At 47.0% G+C, this 25,163-nt stretch overlaps 1 protein-coding gene across 1 annotated transcript in view; it reads left to right on the forward strand.

Annotated features, from left to right (window-relative positions):
- Window positions 1-454: 454 nt before the first annotated feature.
- Window positions 455-25,163, forward strand: part of LOC135919748 (uncharacterized) — a 45,264-nt gene continuing 20,555 nt past the window's right edge. The window contains exons 1-3 of the mRNA XM_065453625.1: window positions 455-634; window positions 10,546-11,416; window positions 15,935-16,157. Of these exons, the coding sequence (XP_065309697.1) occupies window positions 455-634; window positions 10,546-11,416; window positions 15,935-16,157 (1,274 nt within the window). The remainder of the gene's footprint in view (window positions 635-10,545; window positions 11,417-15,934; window positions 16,158-25,163) is intronic.

Consider the following 25,163-nt stretch of genomic DNA (forward strand, 5'->3'; position numbering starts at 1 on the left):
GTGGCGGACTCCGGAATAATTTGGACCACCTGCGGTTCCCTACCGTGAACCTAAGTCTAAGTACACGGGTGCTTCCCTATTTCGTCGCCGTCGCAATATGGCCGCCGTGGCCGGGATTCGACCCCGTGACGTAGCGCTGGGTCTTGTAAAATGCATGGGAACTGTGTGTCCACGACTGTGTTCTGGCGTATGCGCTTGGTGGGATGTTGGCGGGTTGTGTCGACAGTAAAATACACTTGTTCGCCCGCCATTTGCCCTGCGTACTTAGTGTATGTTCTGTGAGCATCGTTTTCGGTGTCTTTCTGCCTGAGTCGATTTAGCAACGCGCCCAGCGTTTAACGTTCTTCTACACGTATCTTGTCTTTTTATGGGCCTGTAGCTACAATGCATATTTTAGAAGGTTCTTTTTAAGAAATTTCTTCCAAACGCTATGGTAACGAAGGCGCACTTCAACATGCATATGGCCAACTGTATGTCTCCTTTCCTTCAAGTGGACCTCGAAGAGAACGAGGGAGATTTCTTCTCCGGAGGAGGCGGCGGTGGCGGTGGCGGTGGCGGTGGCGGTGGCAGTAGCTCCTCCGCTCCCCCTGCCATCGTTGTTCCAACTGGGCCAGCGTCTAATCACTCTACTCCCGTAAGTGCTACTCACCTGTATGGTTAATGTTACACTAACCTTAAGCATTCAGGTAGAGTCAAATGTTTTGTCGAATGGAGAACCGGTCGTCGGGTTCACGTAAACGCTAACGGGTGGGGCTGAAGAAAGGTCAAGCTTACTACAGAGTTCCGCCGAAGATCAGCAAGAAAATGGATGGGTACTATAAGCAATTCGCGGGAGAACTCCAGTGCAACAAAACGACGCCGATAAGAAAAATGCCTGGACAAAGAAATAGAAACGCACACGAAGCAAAGCGTACAGAGACATACCGCATGCCCACAGTTGCCACGTACTTCCGAGCCTTCCAATGCGCGCATATCTTTGCATTGAGCACTGTGCTCAAGTGACGCCCATGTCAGCTGAGACGCTTAATCGTAGCACCTCAAATAACAAAACAAAATTATGCAATGTCCCCGCAGCCTGCGTAGAAGTGGATCACTGGCTGTGCTTTAAGCAGCTCCAGTTGAAGGCGTTAACACTGTCGAAGGGCCTTGCAACCCAAGTCATGTGACAGAGCGATCCTTTTAACAGAAGTGATGCTTGTTTGTCCTTGGCTAGATACAACACGGCTCGATACAACAGTTTACCGTTTTTCTCTGCTAGCGGTCAAATTCATCCACCAAGGCACAGTTACCGTTTGCGGTGATGGGCAGAAACCTGTAGTTCTACAACGTTGTTATGTAGTATTGCGTTACACCGCCATTTAAAAGACAGATTCGTGGAGCAAACCGAAATAATGCAGCAAATTTGTTCATTTTCAAGTTGATAAAAGCATTAAAGCATGATGTTACGCGGTGGTTTTGACTGGTAACTGCTTAGCGGAGTAAAATCACGCAGTTTAATATCATTTATGTGGTGAAATAGAAATCTGTCTGGTGTCTGAGATACATAAATTAAATTAATAAGCATTGCTGCAGCATTTTTATTTCCTCGTTAAGGCCTTGTCGAAGTGTTCGAAAACCATATTAGGTCATGGTACAGAGATAGCCTGATCTCTAGCTCATAACATCTTAATGCAGTCAAATCGCGCAACAATAGGTTCCGCACGTAAGTGGTATTGATTGAAGGAGCTTGCATATCTTTGCTCCGTGGCTGTTTCCCGTTGCATACCATCGCGTGGGATCCAATTTTACTCACGTAAACTGTCCATGAGGCCCACTCAGAGAACTCCGTAACTAGAATAAGCACGGACATACTGGCTGGCTTTGACGTACGTGCTTGCCTACCGCGGTTATTTCTAGCAGATGAAACAAATACGCCAGAATGTGGGTGGGAAAACGCGCCGCAGTAGCTCAAGTGGTGAGAGCATCGCACGTGCAATTCGAAGGCATGGGTTCGTATCCAACCTGGTGCCATTTTTTTCATTTACTTAAAATTCCATAGGAAGTACAACTAATTTCCCTCGTCGTTTGTTCGCGCTGTATAGGGAAAATAATCCACGTCCCTTGTTGTGATTGCCGAGAGATGGCGTTGCTTTCAGAGTTCTCGCAGCAACAATGAAAGAGTGCACCTCAGGGCCGCCATAAATATGAGGTGGTCTGTGGAATTTGGAAAGAATTAAAAATGCTTGCACTAACGTTCGCAAATACCGTTCCGTGCGTGAATCAGATATCTTGTCGGGATTTGAAGTTAACGAAAGATCGGTGAGGGCTGCCTTGGGGAGCCCACGGTAAAACCACGAAGGAGGCAGTGTAGGGTAACATGGTTTGAACCTTCTTTGATGTCAGAGAAGCACAGAAAAATGTTAATGTTGAAAAAAATACACAGGAACATGGATCATAATATTGAGCAGCAAAATCGCAAACAAATATCTGTACCGGAGAAGCGTGGACACAGAATGGAGGGAGAAGACAAGAAAGCTGGCAACCACGCTCAGGGTAACTGAAAGTGTAAATAGATAGCCAGAAGTCATCAGAAAGAAAATGAAGAAAACAGACAAAGTGAATTGGATTCAAAGAATCAAAAGAAAAAGAAAGACCACGGATATTTAGAAGAACAAGAAGAAAGAAATTGGAAGTGAAAATCTGTGCACTAACACAAAGGCCAGTGCATTATTATCTGCGGCTCGAGCTGGTTGTCAAAGGACAAAAATTTGCCGCCGCAAATATCCGCAACAAGATGAGACATTTGTATGCCGCAGCATAAATCGAGAGGCCACTCAGGTTATTCTAATGGCATGTGAATGGATTCATTCAGTGAGACGCGTTTGAATCTAAAGTGGACGGAAGCATCAACCGGTCAGTAGTCGAGAGATTGATAGGACCGGATCCGTTACAGGCATAGGTAGTGGTACAAGGAAGGAACGGAAGTTTTGAGGCCATAGGCTGAAAGTTTTCATTTTTCTGGGGGGGGGGGGGGGCGCTGGGGCCTTATATGAGAATTTACAAGACCTGATATCAGCAGACAGTTCAATGTCACCACCTGAGTCCTCTCCCGGCAGAAAGAATGCGGCGTCTCTCAGTGGTGTAATCTTCCTGCGTGTAATTGTCGTATACTTCGCTATCACTAATACTGCTTCGCTTTTCCTGCGGAACTGCAGCCTCTCTCTGTCTTTTTTTTGTTTTTCTGTGAGTTCGAGTATAAGCGCTCTTGCGCCTTACTGCTGTTGATTCTGATTTCAAGTGAATCCAACTTGGCCCCATTTCGGGTACTGAGGGTGCCCCAACTATCATGAAGCAAGACTTAAAGAAATAGCAGTTGTGTCCATCATCATCATCATCAGCCTGGTTACGCCCACTGCAGGGCAAAGGCCTCTCCCATACTTCTCCAACAACCCCGGTCATGTACCAATTGTGGCCATGTCGTCCCTGCAAACTTCTTAATCTCATCCGCCCACCTAACTTTCTGCCGCCCCCTGCTACGCTTCCCTTCCCTTGGAATCCAATCCGTAACCCTTAATGACCATCGGTTATCTTCCCTCCTCATTACATGTCCTGCCCATGCCCATTTCTTTTTCTTGATTTCTACTAAGATTTCATTAACTCGCGTTTGTTCCCTCACCCACTCTGCTCTTTTCTTATCCCTTAACGTTACACCCATCATTCTTCTTTCCATAGCTCGTTGCGTTGTCCTCAATTTAAGTAGAACCCTATTCGTAAGTCTCCAGGTTTCTGCACCGTAGGTGGGTACTGGTAAGACACAGCTATTATACACTTTTCTCGTGAGGGATAATGGCAACCCGCTGTTCATGATCTGACAGTGCCTGCCAAACGCCCCCCAGCCCATTCTTATTCTTCTGATTATTTCCGTCTCACGATCCGGATCCGCCGTCACTACCTGCCCTAAGTAGATGCATTCCCTTACCACTTCCAGTGCCTCGCTACCTATTGTAAATTGCTGTTCTCTTCCGAGACTGTTAAACATTACTTTAGCTTTCTGCAGAATTATTTTTTGACCCACTCTTCTGCTTTGCCTCTCCAGGTTAGTGAGCATGCATTGCAATTGGTCCCCTGAGTTACTAAGCAAGGCAATATTATCAGCAAATCGCAAGTTGCCAAGGTATTCTCCATTACCTTTTATCCACAATTCTTTCCAATCCAGGTCTCTAAATACCTCCTGTAAACACGCTGTGAATATCATTGGAGAGATCGTATCTCCCTGCCTGACGCCTTTCTTTATTGGGATTGTGTTGCTTTCTTTATGGAGGACTACGGCGGCTGTGGAACCGCTATAGATATTTTTGAGTATATTTACATACGGCTCGTCTACACCCTGATTACGTAATGCCTCCATGACTGCGGAGGTTTCGACAGAATCAAACGCTTTCTCGTAATCAATGAAAGCTATGTATAACGGTTGGTTATATTCCGCAGATATTCCGCAGATTGTGTGAATATAGATATCTTTCAGTATTTTTACATACGGCTCGTCTACACCCTGTTGGGCTACTTGAAGGGAACCTAGTGCATAGTGTTTCCAGTATAGTGGAGTAGCGGCCAGTAATTGTTTCTTCCCGAAATTCATTTTTACAATTGCAATTAATTATATAATTCGAGAAATACTGTCCTAATTATCAAAGTGTCATTGAGGCATCTGTAGGCACCCCCAGGCACCCCCAAATGACATCTAACTGCTCAGTTTTCAGCGACGTACAAGCTGCGTGCAATTTTTCTGACTGTCAGATAAACCTCCCGAAATATGACAAATACCGCGTGACTGGGCTCCCACCCGCATCATAAAGCACCACCCTCAAATAAGCTGATTGAAAGAAACTGCATTGCCTGTCGCAAACCCGAAGAGACAGCGCATTACCTTGACCATGGTACGAAAGGAGCGCCAACAGCAGGTTTGGCGGCTTCCCAGGTAGCACAAAAGAGATACGTAACGTTTTCGTAGCGTTTATCCAAGACGATAAAAACAGGTTAAAGAAGACACAAATGAGAGAACTTCGGCGGGAAAACGTCGTATATCTCTGCTAATATCCGGCTTTATTACTTTTTTGAGACGATCTAGAACAGGTCTGCAAGACGTATTCGAAAAGCTGGTATAGAAATAGGATTGGGAAAGACACAAGGAATCCCTTTGGCAAAACTATTCGTAACCAATTTCGAAACGTTTGTAGGACGTTATCAAAAAGCTGGTCTAGAAGCGGTCTTGAAAGGTTTACAATAATCTGAAGCTAATTTTCGCGGGTGACGAGCGCGATGACATCGTTGTTCAAAACACGCGTTTAGTTTCGCCTCACGCGACTGGCCTATGCCGCGCAGACGTCGTCAGCCGCAACCGTTGGCACGGCCTAGGCCAATCGCGTGAGGTGAAACTGATCGGACGTTTCGAACAACGATCTCGAATCGCGCCCCAGATGAGTAGAAGCGTCGGTGTTGACTGTAAGAGCCACGGCGCAGTGCCAAGCACTGTTCCCCGCATGGCCGGCGCATCCTCTACCAAGTCGCACGAAAATGAGCCTGTTAGGAATAATAAATCTTTAATACCGCCTTTAGTGAGCTACGATGCTTACAACCGCAATGGGAATAACATCCTGCAAAGAAAAAATGGCCACGTCTTGGCAGGTGGCCAGACCAAGTCTTTCATGCCAAGAGTGCATGAAATGAGAACATTGTGACAAAGCAAAAACACTTTATTAAAATGTAATGCTTATGCCAGGTTCGAACAAACTGTGTGAGAAATGCAAATAGAAGTAAAGGTACATCAACAATGACAAAAGTCGCAGAAAGGATTCGTAATGAACTCGAAAGTGAACATTCACTAGCACATAAACAAAATTCCAAGTACACATACAAAAATGAACAGAAAAACCTGGAGTGTACTAAAGTGTCTAATTTATCATAGTAAAGTGCACGTGCTATTAGATGGACTAGAGTTATGCAGAAGTGACATCGAAGCGAATGGAAGAAGTAGACTGAAAAATGCAAGAGTATGAATCGGATGGTAACTGCCTCCAAGCAATGTTACCAATCAGCTAGAAGCTTGAAAAGAACACAAAAAGAAATACCACCACATACCATCATAAAACCATCCTGTGACAGAAATTTAAAAAAAATGGGAACAATGCAAAATTGGAAATATTGCCTTTAGGATATATCAAAGAAGGTAATGGTGAGAAAAAATAACCATACAACAAGAAAGCAAAAAGTGAGATTAGTACAGAATACTTAAACGGGGGATTCAGTGTAACAAGTGAACACTACTGTAGTACAGCGAACGATGAGACAGTAATGCTGCATCTTGCCACTCCAGAACGTGAGAAATGAATATGCAAGCCTCATATTAGAAACTTACATAAACATGGAAATAAACTGGAATGCAATGGAATGGAATGCATTTGTGTAACAAAGGAAGCAATGGTCATAATAAATAGTATGTGTTTTATCTAAAAAGCCCTTTACAAGAGGCAAAGTTGTGCCTCTCTGGCGAAAACAAAGTTGCAACGAATAATTTGCAAACCAGCAAATACATTAATTAGCACACTGACATGTCACACTTTGCGCACATCTCCAGTCTCCTAAAGTAAAAAAAAAAAGCACTCTGAATGAGAAAAACGTTTAACACATGTAGCCCAGAGCATATTCTTTGCCAGTTCACTCACACTTTCACATCCAAAAACTTTTGCCACAATGTCCAGGCACAGTTCCACTGACGTTTACCAATTCACCCCCACTGTCACGTCCTAAAATATTTGGCACACAGTCCAGGCAGAGTTTCATAGATAAACAGCTTGAGAGCTCCCTACTGATTATTGTGCAGTCCCGCTGCTGGAAATAGAACTGTAGACACAATTGCTGCCCTGGACAGGTATGCTCAGATATCTGCACTGGTGCTCCATTTTGTTGAAGTAGACACATTGATGCACTACACTGGTAATTGAAATTTTTTGAATGCACAAGTATTGGCTTCACCAGAGAGACTTGCCCACATACCACCACTGGCATATATATGCACTTGCTCTTCACTCAGTAGCATTGAACTTAAAGTGTTCCCTATGTGGGAGCCATGTGTAAAACCGGTGTCACACGACCACTCTCGATCGCGATCAAGCCGGATCCGGATCGAAATTATCGATGCGACTGGCTCACTCTCGTAGCTTGCGCAGAGGAGCCAATCACGATCGAGAAATTCGATTTGTAACGGACTGGATAGCGGCTAAAAGAGTCCCGTGTGAAACCGGTATCAAATAATGCACAGACGTACGCTAGGAAAGTGTGTTGCACAAGGACAAAGAACTGCGACATGCCCTGTTGTGCGAAACGCGCGAACAGAACACATGTATATATATATATATATATATATATATATATATATATATATATATATATATATATATATATATATATATAAAACTGCGAGAGCGCTTCGCGAACTCCATGCGCGCACATGGCACCCGCACGAACTCGGCAGGCCGCCGTAAAGCGCGAAGGGCGCACAGCGTACATTCCGACACATGTCCCAAACTGCAAACAATCGTACTACCTAAAGCATACAAGTTATTTTATACCAAGGGCATACTCGACTCACGTATGCAGTATCCACAAGCGAGTTATGCAGCGTACATGCTGTATCCATTCGCCAAATATTAAAATTGATAACAAAGCACAAAGCTACAAGGGACTCAATACATTACTACCAATTGAGGCGTCAAATAAAATCGAATTTGGCCGTTTCATATATTGGACACAATATATGGACACATTTGGTACCCGGTAATACCATGAAATACCCATCACGACGTGGGTAAAGGGGGCGAAAACACAATCGAGAACCTGAAGCGCAAACGATAAAAGCACGGTATGGTGCACGAAAAATTGTGTCAGTGCGCTGTAGTGCGAGGGAAGAAAATAGGGCGAGCACTTGACCTCACATTTTGGGATACCGCACTAGTACTGAATCATTAAAAAAAAGCCTGTTTCAACCAGTTCCCTTGTCTGCAACACTCTTGCTAAACGGGAGACTAAAATACCACGATGACGGCTCTATTGCGGAGATCGGCAAGGTGCGCACAGACAGAAATTTTGCCGCCTTTCTTCGCATTCTGCAAAATGCTTTCTTGTTAGGATCACGCATAGCGGCCGATCCCGATGCTAGGGACACACAGGCACGATTTCGTCCCTCTAACTTTCGTCCTTATACTGCCCTTAACGCCTTAATTACAGCGTCAGTGAAAAGGGGCCTCACATAACATGACAATGAACTTGAAGTGCTGATTAGTGCCCTCCACTCCGCGCCCTCCAATTGAAAACACTACTGATTTCCAAATTAAACTACACATACACAAACAGATCGCACAACCCAAACTAATCACAGAACGTCATTTTCTTGACGGCAAAACCCTGCAACACTTACATGACAAAGGGCAGCGGCAGCACATTCAGAACAGCCGCTTTCATAACACAGCGCAATGCAAGTGCGATAACGCTATTATGCCCGGCTCAAATAGATCGCACAACCCAAAGTAATCACATAATGTCGTTTTCTTGACAGCGAAGCACTGCAACACTTACATGACAAAGGGCAGCGGCAGCACATTCAGAACAGTCGCAAACAGACCATAGTGCCATGCGAGTGCGATAACGCAACTATGCCCGGCTTCACGAATAACATGGCCGCCTTGGTCACATAACAATTGAAAACACTACTGATTTCCAAATTAAAACCACACAAACATATCGCACAACCCAAACTGATCACAGAATATCGTTTTCTTGACAGCAAAACACTGCAACACTTACATATAGCAAAGGGCAGCGGCAGCACATTCAGAACAGCCGCAAACACACCACAGCGCAATGCGAGTGCGGTGACGCGACGACGCCATGCCGACGCGACTATGCCCGGCTCGCCCGGCTGCCCGGCATCACGAATCACGTGGCCACCTTGGTCACATGATTTGACGACGGTATGACCACCTTGCGCAAGGTTGGATCGCGTTGATGGGTTGTTGAATATTGTAGAAGCCGCTAAAGAGGCTGACGCGCCGTGGCGTGGCGGGGGCGCCTTGAGTCGTTTTCAAAACGTATTCACCCCTCGTTTTGAAGCTATCTTGTTTGGAGCGTCTTTGATGCGTCGATTTTGGTCGAAAATCCGTTTCAGACGTTGAATCCCTTAATACGACGTTTTCAAGACTTTGTGTGCTACCTGGGTTTGCAGCTATTCCTTCCTCTCTAAGTCACTCTTACTATCCGCCTCTCAAGGCAGACTGATCACATTGATAACAAAATGCCCTTGATAACGCGGCCAAAGCATCGTTCTGCTGACGCGCGAAACGCGAAAAGCAATTCAGTAGACTGATGCAGTAAGCTATTAACTACAATAAAATTTTTAGTCAAAGGTCAAAGCAACTCAAAAGAAACCTCAGATGATGTGGGTGACAAAACTGGGGCAATGACACACGTTAGGGGGTGGTAGGCTTCGGGGAGGCTAAGCTCAGCCCCCCCCTCCCCCCTCCCCGCCCTGGAAAGCTCCGGAGGGGGCTAGGGCGCCGGAGACACACCCCCCAGTCGGCGCCTATGTTTGAGGTAGAAAGAAAACAAACGTATATGAAAATGCTAGAGTGAAAACATGTCTAGCCCACCAAATTTAGTCAACCAGGCTAGGTGACTATTTCTTACCACCCCGTTTCAACGGAAATGCCAATAAATCATCATCACCATTATCGTCATCATCGCCACCGATTCCGAGACATCACTATGAGAGTGGTTCATTCGCACTACTGGTAATTCTGCAAAGTAGCACCAACCTCAGTTGTGCATCCCCTGGTCCTTGATTCGTCCCTTATACGAGTCGCACTTCCGCAGTTTCCCCTTCTTGGCGCTTTCACTTCTGCTGACTCTGCTTCTAGGATAATTTTTTCTTGGAATTTTGTTTCAGATCCTGTTACAAGCTCGAACTTCTCCGCAGTGACCTAAGGTGTAGCTTGGGGATTACATCAGCTCGTCCGTATCGGTGCGGGTGATTCAAATTGAGGAGCATCAGGGGGGCATTTAGTAGCAATTTCCTACGGAAAAAGATCGTACGTTGGTGCACAAAGAACTATGACAGGCTTCTAGACAAATAACCTTTACATCAGAAAGTGGGTCCTTGGCCCCGTCAAGCTGTTTGACACAGCTTTCTTGCCAAGGAGATCACCAACCTATGTATTTATGCAGGAAAATACCACTGAATTGAGCCGAACCTATCTCAGCCTAATGTTTTCCTTTTGTATCTTTTCTACCTGGTCGACAGAAAGGTCTATAGAGAATCTATAGGCGCTGTACCTTCAGGCGACTCACGGGGCCAACACCCCTTCACCTGTAATGTGATTCTAAAGTGTTATCGTCGTTTGTAAAGCATTGTTAGTGTCAAGTTTGTAAAGGATTGAATTGGAATATTTGAGTTTTTTTTTGCAATATTAGATACCTCTATATTTAGCGTCTGTTTTGGTGCTGGCATTTTTACAGATTATACCGACAGACCAACCGCAAGCCCAGAGGCCCAGCGCGCCTCCAGCCGCCGGCCCCATGGCCCAGCCCACGCCGCCTCCTACCAAAGGCTCTGAAACCCCAAGCCCCGTGCCTCACCCAGTGCCCCCTCCTACCCAACGCTCTCGAGCCCCAGCTCCACCGGCCAGACCCACGCCCCCTACTACCCGACGCTCTCGAGCCCCACCTCCAGCGGCCAAACCCAGAACCCCACCTCCTCAAAGCTCTCGAGCCCCAGCTCCAGCGGCCAAACCCACGCCCTCTCCTACCAAACGCCCTCCAGCCCCAGCTCCAGCGGCCAAACCCACGCCCTCTCCTACCAAAAGCCCTTCAGCCCCAGCTCCAGTTACCAAACCCAAAACCCCACCTCCTCAAAGCTCTCGAGCCCCAGCTCCAGCGGCCAAACCCACGCCCTCTCCTACCAAACGCCCTCCAGCCCCAGCTCCAGTGGCCAAACCTACGCGCCCTCCTCCTCAAAGCTCTCGAGCCCCTTCTCCAGGAGCCAAACCCAAAACCCCTCCTCCTCAAAGCTCTCGAGCCCCAGCTCCAGCGGCCAAACCCACGCCCTCTCCTACCAAACGCCCTCCAGCCCCAGCTCCAGCGGCCAAACCCACGCCCTCTCCTACCAAACGCCCTCCAGCCCCAGCTCCAGCGGCCAAACCCACGCCCTCTCCTACCAAACGCCCTCCAGCCCCAGCTCCAGCGGCCAAACCCACGCCCTCTCCTACCAAACGCCCTCCAGCCCCAGCTCCAGCGGCCAAACCCACGCCCTCTCCTACCAAACGCCCTCCAGCCCCAACTCCAGTGGCCAAACCCACGCCACATAACGCCACGACGCCTAGTTCTACCAGTAAGAAACGTCGCGATAATACCCGGCGTCACATGGCGACGAATGATATTTATAATAGGGTTCCGGCTTGTCCCGAAACGTGTTAGCCTGTGTAGTACACTGGATTACGGATACGTGGAGGGTAATATTAGAGCTGGTAGCGACATCTTGGGACATTTGGTCCAACTACAGTGCGCTCGAAACCTATTTATTGCGATTAGCATTCTTTGTGAACTTCCACCAGTTCGCGGATTGCTTGTGTGCCGGTCTGTTTATCCGTTTATCCGCATACAATCATTATTTCCCGCCAAGTTAACTTGGGCCGACCATCGGGATGCCGAGCTCAGAGTAGTGGGCTCGGAACCAATTGTCGGAGTAACCTAATTCGGTAACTGGGCATGCAACACCGGTTATGTGCGGCCCCTCAAATACCCTATTTCACGCCAACTTGGGTCACTGGTTATTTGCGATTCGGTATGTGCTGCTCTTCGACGATTTTCTATCATGATAACCTCTGTCATGAGGCAACTGCCACTGGGTAAGTGCACTCTTCAATTAACGTTTTTCTGGTCCTCTTTGGTGAGTAGGTATGTGCTGCTGCGTATGCGCCCCATCCTTAATAAACCTCTTTGATGGCAACTTGGGTCCGTGGTTATGTGCCACAAGGTGTGTGCCACCCTTCAATACCAAAAAAATTACGACAGCACCAATTTCATGATGACTGTCGACGTTAATGCGTTACCATTGAATCAATGCAGCGACACATGCTATTGCCACCGCCGAAACGAGGTATGTATGAAGCGTGTGCTGCAGCGTAACTTGTCTTTCGCGCTACCCTAAGAATACGCGTCGCGATCTAGAGCCACCACCAAGTAGCCTGCGCATGGCCCCCGAAATGCATGGTGCTTGAAAAACACGTCATGTAGCAACCAGGCTTCGCTAATGCGCTTCATTCTGGGGATTCCGCACCATCTAGTGGTACTGCCTCGAAATTCATCCATGTCCTCCGAGACAAGAAGCGTGATGCGCCGGCGTCTTCAAACGCTGAGAATTGTTCCCTTGCTGCGGCCCTCTCAGTGGCACATACTGTTGGGACTCGGGGGTAACGCTTAGGCAAGGAATCTTCTTAGGCAAGGATCAGTACGTCCGGGAGTAGTATTGAAAGAGGGGTTTATTTTGTATTATTTGCGTATTGAAAGAAGCCGCCAGATTCTATTCAGGACACGCATGCTTGCAGAGGTGAGGACGCAGATGTCTACAGACGTCTGTATCCTGACTAGAATCTGACTACTTGTTTTAATATGTAAATTACGCAAAATAAACACCTTTTACTCCTACTTGCGGACGTACTCATCCATGTGCCCGAATGATTATTTGCCCTAACACTACCCCGAGTTTCAACAACTGGTGGCAGCTGTGGGATGCAACCTGCAGGCAACGTCAGTCGCCGTCATCTGACTCCCAACAATACTCAGTAATTAAAATTGGCGAGGGGTTCATTGAAAAGTCGCACGTACCTAGCGACTTCATGGCGCAGCTCGCTAGAGCGTAGGCGTGAAAGGCGTTCTTTGAAAAGCGGCACGAACGCAGCGCATTTGTTGCGCAGCCTGCCGCCCCCGAGGAAGCCTTGTGACGTGGGTTTGATGGCGCTCATGATCGGAGAGGCTTAAGCGATCTTTTTCGTCGTTGTAGAGCGGCACACTCCCAGAGACACATGCCTAGCGTGCTGCACATTTCGAAGGCCCCGCGCAGGCTTCGCAGCGGCAGCGCTAGATGGCGCCGGATGTTCTTAAGGAAGCGCGAAAGAGGAATCCCGCTGCAGTACGCGCCTCGTACACAAGGTACTTCTACGGTATTGATTCAACGCTAAGCGCATTAGCGTCGACAGTCATCGTGGGGCATACATATATATACACATATATATATATGCCAAATTTCGGCATATATATTCAGGCAAGCGCTACGCACCATCTTCGCGGTGGGGTCGCTACGTGACGCAGCGAGGTCCTGAGGGAAGCACGAGAGGAGCCCGGTTGCATAAGCGCCTCAATACACGACGCGTCTCGGCGGTGCCAATGAGGCGTGTTGCTGCAGTGTTTTCATGCCTAATCGCAATAACGTCGACATTCACCGCGAGATACGTTATGCGAAATGTTTGTGTTGAGAGAGTGCTCTCGTCGAACAAGAACTCGAGAAGGGACTGCATGCTAACCATTAGCTCGCTACCAACTCTACGCCAGTATTGTAGTAGAACATATTAGCTGTATCGCGCGTTTACTTTGTGCACCTGGTATCCGAGATCGGGTGGTGCGCGTGCCACGCAATCAAGGATGTCATTAATGTGGACAGTTGGGCTGATCGGTAATTATCATCATAGCTTGCCGGTGAAGCAGCGCACTGACACGGACACGGTGAAGACGCACAAGAAAAGACGACACTCGCTGCCGACGTCGTCTTGTGTGCCTTCACTGTGTCCGTGTCAATGCGCTGCTTCACCAGCTAGGATGTCACGTCGTGTGCTGTGTGGTCAACCTTAGTGTCACAAGATGTCACTACCAGTGTTTACGCTGCTGTGCTCTACACCTGTGGAGTGACGGCATCAGAGTTGGAAATATTCCGGAATCGTCCCATATGAGCGGTTCCGCGAGAAATGGAATGGGGACAAAATGGAAGCCCGAGAAAGGAAGTAAGAGCGGAATGGGCTCCCAGGCCTGGAATGGTAGACGTTGAGTTGAAGCGAGGTTACAAATACGATAAATATACTAGTTAGAATAAACATGGTCACTGTATTGGGTTTTCAATTTTTTTGTCAATACCTTCCCTTTGACTAACTACGTATCAGTGAGTCTATGCCGCGGTAGTTAAAGATAACACGGTAATATACGTATAATATGATTTGAGAGACCGAGAAGCATTTCTGCGTTACATGGTAGAAGTACAGTTTTAATAGCAGCCATCTATCTTTGAAATAATGCTTCGATTTAGCGAGAGCGCGCAGGGCCTACCACTCATGTATGGAGGTCGAATTCGACGTCGTGAACAGTTTCATCCTGAGCGAGTCCCCGGGGGCTTGGAGCCCGCGACACGCTTCCTTTTTTATTTTTTTCGCACCGTCGAGTGTCCAGCGCACTCGTTAACAGATGATCAGAGATGTTTTCCCGAAAAATAGAATGGACCCGTAAATGTGTCACTAAATGAGAAACCAGAAGATCGCCTGTCAAAATGGAGCAATGGGTCTCGTTTTTATCTTAGTCACAAAAGTGACGGAATAAGCAAATAGATGCACGACATGCCAAGCAATGTAAGAATATTTTGTCCTTTTGGTTACACGAATATAAATAGTTTCTGAAAAATAATTTTTTTTAAATGGCGGTTTTTATTCGAAGCCTTGCTTGCATCGCAGCGTGCGATTCAGTGAAGCACCTGACGCGTGGGCAGCTAGAGTAAAGCTAACTGCAGCTCTTACGAGCAGAACGCTGTACGCCAGTGCTTGGGAAATCGACGCACATTGTTGTCTGAAGGTAGCGTCCCGTTTGACTTTAAAGCAAAACAGGCCTAATACTAAACCGATCGAAAGCCACGTAAACATGAAGAAGTGAGACATTGATTAGGAAAGCATCAATTATTACCAGTAATTCTTTCTGCATTGTGTGTTTGAAGAATTGGAAGGAGCGACAAAGATTTTGTTCTGTCTCTTAGTTTTTCTATATATAGAAACTCTAGAGGAGCTTTGGAAAAGAAGACCACAAGGATGGATTTCACCACAAATTGGCATGTTTTGCAGAGAGTTTGATTGCAGGGATTACACGCATGTTTTCAGTAAAGTCCTATATTCTTGACTTCTACACCGTGCAGATGTGTTTGTGGACGCAGTCTGAAGAGCAATGCAATGACATCTTCATGTAAAATAAGCACTTCATAGAAAAGTAAAGGACTGGCATAGTAAATTACTCATTTTGTACATCGAACACTTCATGAAATAGGAAAGTCTACGCCATCTTGTACACGTGTCAATGAAATAAAGTTTCTAATGTCTAGGTCCTGTACAGACCAAGCAGGTGCCCTACCATCAGAGTGCTCACGCAATGCTTATTTTAGGCCTAATGCTGTAGCTTTCTCCACAGAGTGGCAGAGAGATGTTTGGCAAATCTGAAATTGCAAAGTACTTCTGTAGAAAAAAAAAACGATATTACAGGGATTACATGCAATGACGGCTTCCACAAATCGCAGATCACGATGTTTGTCCTAGAGGGAAAAAATGGTCTTGCGTCGTCGTTAAGACTTCGAAATTATGTATTTAGTTAGTTTGCGTTCGCGGGGGAGGGGAGGTGAAATACTAAACAATTATGAAGACGGCATTTTTTTCTTTGAACTGTGGAAGTGAAAGGGATCAGTGGGTCCATTCCAGGAGTGACAATGCTGAAACGCTAAACCAGTCCGAGGAGTTTAATGTAGTGGAATTACGGGGATCCTCTCACTCCACGACAGAGTGGTAATAGAACGTGGAGACCCACTCCGCAACTTTGCTTCTAATCGCAGCCACAACCACGCCTGCTCCTCTCATGTGCTCGGTGTCTGAGACGGCCACGCTGGCCATACAGTACCCGGACGACAGCCTGTGTGACATCCTCATGTACACACACGTTCACGCCGTAGACAACCAGGTTATGGCGGTCGACGACATGGCAAGCTACGACATGTTCATCTCGATGTGCCGCTCACGATATTCAAAGACCACCTGTGGCCTTTCGTTCGACTCACGGTGAGTCCTCCATTTCGGCAAAGCCAAAAGCCGCGTAGCGCCGCTAGCACCATGGAGGAAGCGTACACCTTCCAGAAGTGCAGCGGGATTTAAAGTTGATGGAAGCACCGACCGGTCGGCAATTGCAATAAGCGAGACGCGATTAGAGCATTGGTGGAAAGAATCAGGAGAGACATTGGTGGGACCGGTTCCGTTACCTGCCTAGGTAGCTGTACAAAGTAGCTATAGATGTTTTAAATACGATAGAAAAGGTTAGTGAGACACAGACAAAATGCTAGGCTAGTAAATATCTGTGGGTTACTCGATTCACTCCAGCAGGCTAGGTGAGTATTTTTCGCCCTCCCACCCCCGTTTCGATTTGGATGTTAATAAATTATCGCCAAAAAAGAAATAAAATGAGGGAGGGGGGAGCAATAGGCCACTCAGCCCGAGCCAACTCTGCGCGAAGCCACTTGCCTTTGCTTTTACTTCCTAAAAAAGTCTGTCCAACAAGTGACCCTGTGCTCGACGGAAAGGGCTCACGTGCGCTTGGTTCTCTGTAGGCTTTAATCGGCGCTCACTTGTGTGTGCCAGCCCGACTATCATAGGCGTATCTACCGCTGGGGGGGGGGGGGGGGGGGAGCAAGGGCGGCACATCCGCCCTCCCCATGTAAAAACGAGGGGGGTCAAGTACTTCATTTGCGCCCACCCCACACACTTTTGAAAGCGCGCACTGGCACTTTCGGCTGCACGCTGGAAAGTCCATTAAAACTACAGCTAAATCTACATATCTTTATTAGTGGAGTGAACACATAAGTAATCCTTTTTTAGAGCGCAGCTCTTTGGCGTCCGTTCCTGGGTTTCGCGTCGGCGTTGTCGTCGGCCTCGTAACCTGCTCCGCCGCCGCGCATGCGCGCTGTCGGCTCTCCGGGCGAGGGAGGATGATGGAAGGGAGGAGGAGAGACTGTGGAGGAGGGCTGGCTACACAAATGGCTCTTTGGCGTCCGTTCCTGGGTTTCGCGTCGTCGTCGGCGTTGTCGTCGGCCTCGTAACCAGCTCCGCCCCCCCTTCATCCCCCCAGCGCTAGCAGCGACCGACTGATACCGCTTTCGTGAGTCCCCTACCGCACTCACGAAAGACGTCGTGCACTTCCTGCAACTCGCATTAACCGTCCATCGATCCAAACCGATGTTAGTAGTGGGGGACTTTAATGTTGACATAAAGACAAACAGCAATTTCCTAACACTTATGCGGGAGAACATGCCGTTCCTCTCGCTCGTAACGCGTCCCACGGCTGTGACAACCTCGCGAGGCACTTGTATAGATCTCGTCTTTGAGAATCAAGCATTGGTGTACCAAGTCGAACATATATCAGTCTATTTCTCCGACCACAAAGCTTCCTTCATGACTGTCAAGAACTGTTAGTGGAGTCTTTGTTAAAGGAATACGTGTGAAAAATAAACAAAAAATTCTGTGATAGCGCATACATATGTTGCTCGATTTCTTTGCCTCAATCTATCGAAAAGGTGAAACAGCTTATTTGCTGCGCTCAAATGTCGCATTAGGAAGTAACGTAATCGTCGGTAATTTTTTTTTACTACCCATATCCCTGTTTGGACGCTTGGACAATGACGATTACACGATACAAATAAACCGAACATAATTAGGCCTCTTGTCCTGCCACATGAGGAATGTTGTCGGGATAATGACATTCCTCATGAATTCCCCGAAGTTGCCAAAAAAACCACAACCTCGTGCCCCCGTGGTACGATTTCACACAGGTATGTGACGGGACATTAACACATCTAAAAAAATGAGACACCCCACACGAACAGAGTATACAAGAATTCCGCTGTCTTCAGGACAAATATCAAAATTACGGGGAATTTCAGACTGATGGCTCTAAAAGAAAACAACATGGGGGTTTGGGGGCCATAACGGGAAATTGGAAAACAAGTATTTGCTTACCACAACATGCTTCTGATTTCACTGCAGAAGTTTATGCTGTATGGGTTGTAGTTAAAAAGATTGTCACTGACAGTCACAGAAATACAGTCATATACACTGATTCCTTAAGTACACTATTCTCTACATCGAAAATCGGAGAATGAACCATTGAAAAGGAGGCATTTAAAACATGATGGCTCCTAAAAAAATTGAGTTCGATTCGTTTCTGCTGGGTCGCAAGCCATGCTGGGATACCGGGAAATGAAGCAGCTGATAGATGTGCATTGATGGCAGCGTACAAAGGCCTAACCAACACAACATTTCCATATAAAGATAGTATCCGTGCATTTGGGAAGGCCTCAACGTCAACATGGCAGCACGAATGGGACCATTGTTCATACGAGCTACATCTTACTAAACCCGTACTTGGTGACTGGAAGTCGTGCAACCACCAGGAGCGGTTCTTCGATGTACTTTTATGCCAACTATGACATTCAGCACACACACCTCACAGACAATTATTGACTTGCGAAAGAAGATGCAGCAACATGCGAGAAATGCCAAGAATCACTAAAGGTTATGCGTATATTACTGACACGTACAGATATTGAAGTACACAGACAAAACCTTTTGCACAATTTATATAAGCTACACATAACCTTACACCCTGCGTTTACTTCAGGAGTTGATCCGATAGTCCCATTACCTGACATGCGTAGATTTCTCGATGACGCTGGCATTTTACATAAAATATCGATAAACTCAGCCTTTTTCTTCTTGAATTGGATTTTAACACACCTCGTGTTTGGCGCAGCATAGCCTTAGCCGCGTTAGCGCCATTAAACCACATTTAAATACTAACAAGAACGATTGTCACTTTGGCCTTGTTGGGACGCCCTGTAGCGAACGACGTGTGGGATTCGCCGTACAAGCTCGCGTTGCGGTTGACGCCTGGCGCTGGCCATTTCCCGCCCTAACAAACTTCTCAGCTTGCGCAACTTGCATCATGGCCAGTTTTTGAGGACCGCTATATCCGTATTCGAAAACACAATCAGCTTGTTACATTTAATCTGTGGCTTAGGGGGAGGTCCGGACAAAGTATTATAATCAGCCACGCCCAGAGAATAATCAGAAGAATAAGGATGGGCTGAGGTGCGTTTGGCAGGCATTCCTCAGATCATGTACAGCAGGTTGTCATTATCCCTCAAGAGAAAAGTGCATGACAGCCGTTTCTTACCAGTACTCACATACGGGGAAGAAACCTGGAGGCTTACGAAAAGGGTTCTACTTAAGATGAGGACGACGCAACGAGCTGCGGAAAGAAGAATGATAGGTGTAACGTTAAGGGATAAGAAAAGAGCAGATTGGGTGAGGTAACAAACGCGAGTTTATGACATCTTATTAGAAATCAAGAAAAAGAAATAGGCATGGGCAGGACATGTAATGAGGAGGGAAGATAACCGATGATTATTAAGGGTTACGGACTGGATTCCAAAAGACAGGAAGCGTAGCAGGGGGTGGCAGAAGGTTAGGTGGGCGGATAAGGTTAAGAAGTTTGCAGGGACAACATGGCCACAATTAGTACATGACCGGGGTAGTTGGAAAAGTATGGGAGAGGCCTTTGCTCTGCAGTGGGTGAAACCAGGCTGATGATGATGATGAATTATCCTCGCAGCCTGTGTTGGCAATATTCCCCCCTGAAATCCTTGCCGCTCAGCGTTACACCCAGAGAGAGAGAGAGAGAGAGAGAGAGAGAGAGAGAGAGAAGCGGAGAAAGAACGGCTAGGAGGTTAACCAGACTGAGTCCAGTTTGGTACTCTAAACGTAGGGAGGGGAATGCAGAATGAGAGAGAGAGAGAAATAACATGAGTCTATACCGCACTTTCGCATGCAACAAGGTTGGTGTTGCATGTCTGTGGTCGGGCAATGAAGTCTGTGTCCTTCACTTAGTGAAGAAGCACTCGAACTGCTTTCTAAGCTAATGAACTGTGAGGCCAGGCTCCCAAGATCATTGCTTCTGTAAATGGCCTGTCATCCAGTCTCTTCAAGGCACAGTGGAGACTCTTACGTTGGTTATCAAAGCGAGAACAATGGCACAGAGGATGACTGATGGTCTCTTCACATTTGCACTGAGCGTAGGTTGGTGAGTCCGCCTTTCCAATAGGATAGCTGTAGGAGTTAGTGAATGCTAGTCCTACGCACAGCCGACACAGTAGTGTTGCGTCGCGTCCTGAAAGGTTTGCTGGTGATTTAAGTTTCACTGATGGGTCGCAACGACTGCTGTGCCTTACGGCCGGAAATGGTTGGATTATCAAATGCTGGAACAAGCGGATCTGTCCATTGCAGCGTTGAAGTCTGAGTACCTTACCACCTCCAGAAATATAATCGAACCTCTTACTGGTACAACTGTCGAGTTGCATTGTGTAATCGGGACTTATCGTAAATATACTCGTAACAATGACCTTGGTCGGACTCGCAGAGCCATTTCAATATCTATGGAACACTGACTTGAGTTATTTCTGAAGACGTGTCACTTCTGATTGGCGATTTCATGTTGAGGCTGCCTATAAAAAAGAGCTGCGCTATTAGGTGTTGCCCGGCAGGAGCAAACGGAGCAGATATTTCGTATTTTGAGAAAATGAGGGCCACTTTTGGGTGATATGTACCGAAAATTTCCACCTGTGTAGGTTGCTTATATACCCTGAAAACAGTAACTGTCTGGTCGCTTTATCCAACTTCTTATGTTTTATACACAGTGTTTGGCTGCTTTCCCCCGGTATCCTCGGTAAAATAAACGGGGCATGGCGTTTGTGTTTATTCGACGTACAAAATTTTGCGAGTGACGAGCGATGTATGATTATTCTGTGCAGGTTCATTGCAGCCTTTGTAGAAAGTTACTAATTTAAGCGTTATAGGGCGTGGTACTGCCGGTAATCTAAGTGTTTCCCAGGCCCCTAAAACAATGCACGCGATACCGATGTGAAATACCGTGTAAAAGCGGAAATGGTAAGCTCAATGCGTTGCGAAACTTTCACTTTCCTGCTTTATGTGCAAGCGTCGCAGATAATTACTGAACCCTCGTTCTTTTCGTGCATTTTCGTAAAAAACCTTCAGTCTCAAGTTAGGATCGTCTGTCCGTATGTGTGTGAAATTTACATAATTTATCCCAAGGTGCTCGAGACTCCATATAGAAAGCAAGTCAAGGTGAAATACTGATTGCGCAATCTTTAGGGACCCATCATAATTACATAGTAATTAAATATTTATTTATCGTACAGACAGTCATGGTACGTTTCTTAATTAAATCTATTCAATCGCTTGCTCGAATAACATGCGCTGGATAATTATTGGGCGCAAGCTTTACAACCAGGGAAAAAGTAATCTTTCTCGATTAGTGCCGAAACCCCCCACTTGAAACGCCCCGTCAAAGACGGTACTGCCTTCATGAAATCGGTCATGTGAAGCGATACGTTTCACTCAGAAGTGAGATGGGCGTACTTCAAGAATGAAGAATGTTCAATTTACTAAAATCTTAGTGTTCATTTTGCTATTGCTCGCAACCACTGCACAGTAGCGACAAAAATAAGTCGCGTTTATGAGGGGTGTAAGAGTTAGACGGCTACGCTGGGATAACTACAACTGAGGCCAAATTTCGCGAACATAAATCGAACGATAGGATATGTAGAAGGGCCGGGATGGCGATTCGATTTTTTTTGTGGGAATTTTGCAAGTTTTTTTCGTTGATTACACGTCGTTCCGCATAGCCTCGACAATGCTATTACCTAAACGAGTGATACATTTATGCTGCAGACTTACAAGTACAAAGCTGTGTTGTATTGTTCAAATTCGTTGTAGCAAATGTGCATGTTATATGCACCGTACTGCTGCTAGTGGGCAGGATTCAAGAGCACTTTGAGGCACACATTGTATTTTGTGCCTGTATCATTTCGAGTTTTTATATTTGCCAGAGATAAATGCAAATTCCTATAATTTTTGTCGCCCCATGTTTTACAGAGTGTGATAGACACATAGGTGGCTGTCTGTTAAATATAACTGACAGAAGCAGTTCCAGGCTATTTCACCTACTGAAATAGTAAAATGCAATATATATATATATATATATATATATATATATATATATATATATATATATATATTGCATTTTACTATTTCAGTAGGTGAAATAGCCTGGAACTGCTTCTGTCAGTTATATTTAACAGACAGCCACCTATGTGTCTATCACACTCTGTAAAACATGGGGCGACAAAAATTATAGGAATTACAGGTCATCGCCGCAACGATCGCCGACTTCGTTCGCCGCTATCGTTGCGCTTTAAGTGTAGCCTGTTTTGTGGGCACAGGTTCGCCCAATAAAAGCTAGCTTTGTCTTTCGCAGTACTGCTACTGCGTTCTTTACCGTGACTACCACGTGACAATATATATATATATATATATATATATATATATATATATATATATATATATATATATATATATATTGTCACGTGGTAGTCACGGTAAAGAACGCAGTAGCAGTACTGCGAAAGACAAAGCTAGCTTTTATTGGGCGAACCTGTGCCCACAAAACAGGCTACACTTAAAGCGCAACGATAGCGGCGAACGAAGTCGGCGATCGTTGAAAATATGATCAGCGGGTCAAGTGCGTCGCCTTTTATACAGCAGTCGTCGAATGTTCCAGACTAATCGTTGGGACCCGCGTGTCTACCACAAAGTTCTACGCCATTCGCGTCACGCGATGAAATCTGATAACACAAGGTTCGGCGACAACAGACAACCGAATAGAAGCATCGATAACTTTCCAGAAACTTCGGATGCATGCAGGCGCGTCCCGCGCTGTGCGATAACATTTGTGAGGCGGCGAAACCTGGTCGCCCGATAAAGATAAGTACGCGCGTCAATACCCACCTCTTAAATAGCATCAACCCGATGCTGCATACAAACGAAAGTAATAAAGAAAACACCCGTAGTAAAGAAAACAACAAAATAAGAAAGTTCGTCAGCGTGCGTTAAAGGGTTTCAGACGCACCACGTGGACCACTTTAGATCGTGCGCGGCGCCGCTGTGAATGCGAAATGCCGTCTGGCACGACCTCATAGTCCAGAGCGCCAATACGTCGAATGACCTTGTAGGGTCCGAAATAGCGGCGCAATAGTTTCTCACTCAGTCCTCGTCGGCGTATCGGGGTCCAGACCCAAACACGGTCGCCAGGTTGGTACTCGACGAAGCGTCGTCGGAGGTTGTTGTGTCGGCTGTCGGTCCTCTGCTGGCTGTTGATTCGCCGGCGGGCGAGCTGTCAGGCTTCTTCGGCGCGCTGGAGATAGCTAGCGACGTCAACATTCTCTTCGTCAGTTACGTGCCGCAGCATGGCGTCAGGCGTCGTCGTCGGGTTCCTGCCGTAAACCAGCTTAAACGGCGTGACCTGTGTTGTTTCTTGCACCGCCGTGTTGTATGCAAAGGTTACGTACGGCAGGACCGCGTCCCACGTCTTGTGTTCGACGTCGACGTACATTGCTAGCATGTCGGCGAGGGTCTTGTTGAGGCGCTCCGTGAGACCATTCGTCTGCGGATGGTAGGCAGTTGTTCTCCTGTGGCTTGTCTGGCTGTACTGCAGAATGGCTTGGGTGAGCTCTGCTGTAAAAGCCGTTCCTCTGTCGATGATGAGGACTTCTGGGGCACCATGTCACAGCAGGATGTTCTCCACGAAAAGTTCGCCACTTCGGCTGCGCTGCCTTTGGTAGAGCTTTAGTTTCAGCAAAACGGGTGAGATAGTCCGTCGCCACGACGATCCACTTATTCCCGGATGTTGATATCGGAAACGGCCCCAACAAATCCATCCCAATCTGCTGGAATGGTCGGCGAGGAGGTTCGATTGGCTGTATTAATCCTGCTGGCCTTGTCGGTGGTGTCTTGCGTCGTTGACAGTCTCGGCATGTCTTGACGTAACGGGCGACGTCGGCGTTCAGACGCGGCCAGTAATACCTTTCCTGTATTCTCGACAGCGTCCGGGAGAATCTGAGGTGCCCAGCGGTTGGATCGTCGTGTAGGGCGTGCAGTATTTCTGGACGCAGCGCTGACGGTACAACAAGAAGGTAGCTGGCGCGGACTGGTGAAAAGTTCTTCTTCAAGAGCAGGTTGTTTTGTAGCGTGAACGAAGATAACCCGCGCTCAAATGCGCTAGGGACAACGTCAGTGTTCCCTTCCAAATACTCGACGAGGCCTTTTAGCTCCGGGTCGGCTCGTTGCTGTTCACTGAAGTCTTCCGCGCTTATTATCCCAAGGAAGGCGTCGTCGTCCTCGTCTTGCGGCGGGGGATCGATGGGGGCGCGCGATAAGCAGTCGGCGTCGGAGTGTTTTCTTCCGGACTTGTATATTACCGTGACGTCATATTCTTGTAGGCTGAGGCTCCACCGTGCCAGCCGTCCTGAAGAGTCCTTTAAGTTAGCTAGCCAACACAATGCGTGATGGTGACTGACGACTTTGAATGGCCTGCCATAGAGGTAAGGGCGGAATTTAGCTGTAGCCCAAATGATGGCGAGGCATTCCTTTTCAGTCGTAGAATAGTTGCTTTCCGCTTTTGACAGCGACCGGCTAGCATACGATATCACCCTTTCAAGTCCTTCTTTCCTCTGGACTAGGACGGCACCTAGGCCTAGGCTACTGGCGTCAGTGTGGATTTCGGTATCGGCGTCCTCGTCGAAGTGTGCAAGTACCGGTGGCGACTGCATGCGTCGTTTGAGTTCTTGAAATGCCTTGGCCTGCGGCGTTTCCCACTTGAACGCGACATCACATTTGGTTAGATGAGTTAGCGGCTCCGCGATGCGTGAAAAGTCCTTGACAAAGCGCCTGTATAGGCACACATGCCAAGGAATCCGCACGCTGCCTTCTTGTCAGTTGGCTGCGGGAATTTTGCGATGGCAGCTGTCTTCTGCGGGTCGGGGCGTACTCCTGATTTGCTGATCACGTTGCCTAGGAACAAAAGCTCATCGTAAGCGAAACGGCACTTTTCTGGCTTCAGAGTGAGCCCTGATGACTTGATGACTTCCAACACTTTCGCAAGCC

The sequence above is a fragment of the Dermacentor albipictus genome, chromosome 7 (genome assembly GCF_038994185.2).
Source record: "Dermacentor albipictus isolate Rhodes 1998 colony chromosome 7, USDA_Dalb.pri_finalv2, whole genome shotgun sequence".
NCBI classification, from domain to species: domain Eukaryota; kingdom Metazoa; phylum Arthropoda; class Arachnida; order Ixodida; family Ixodidae; genus Dermacentor; species Dermacentor albipictus.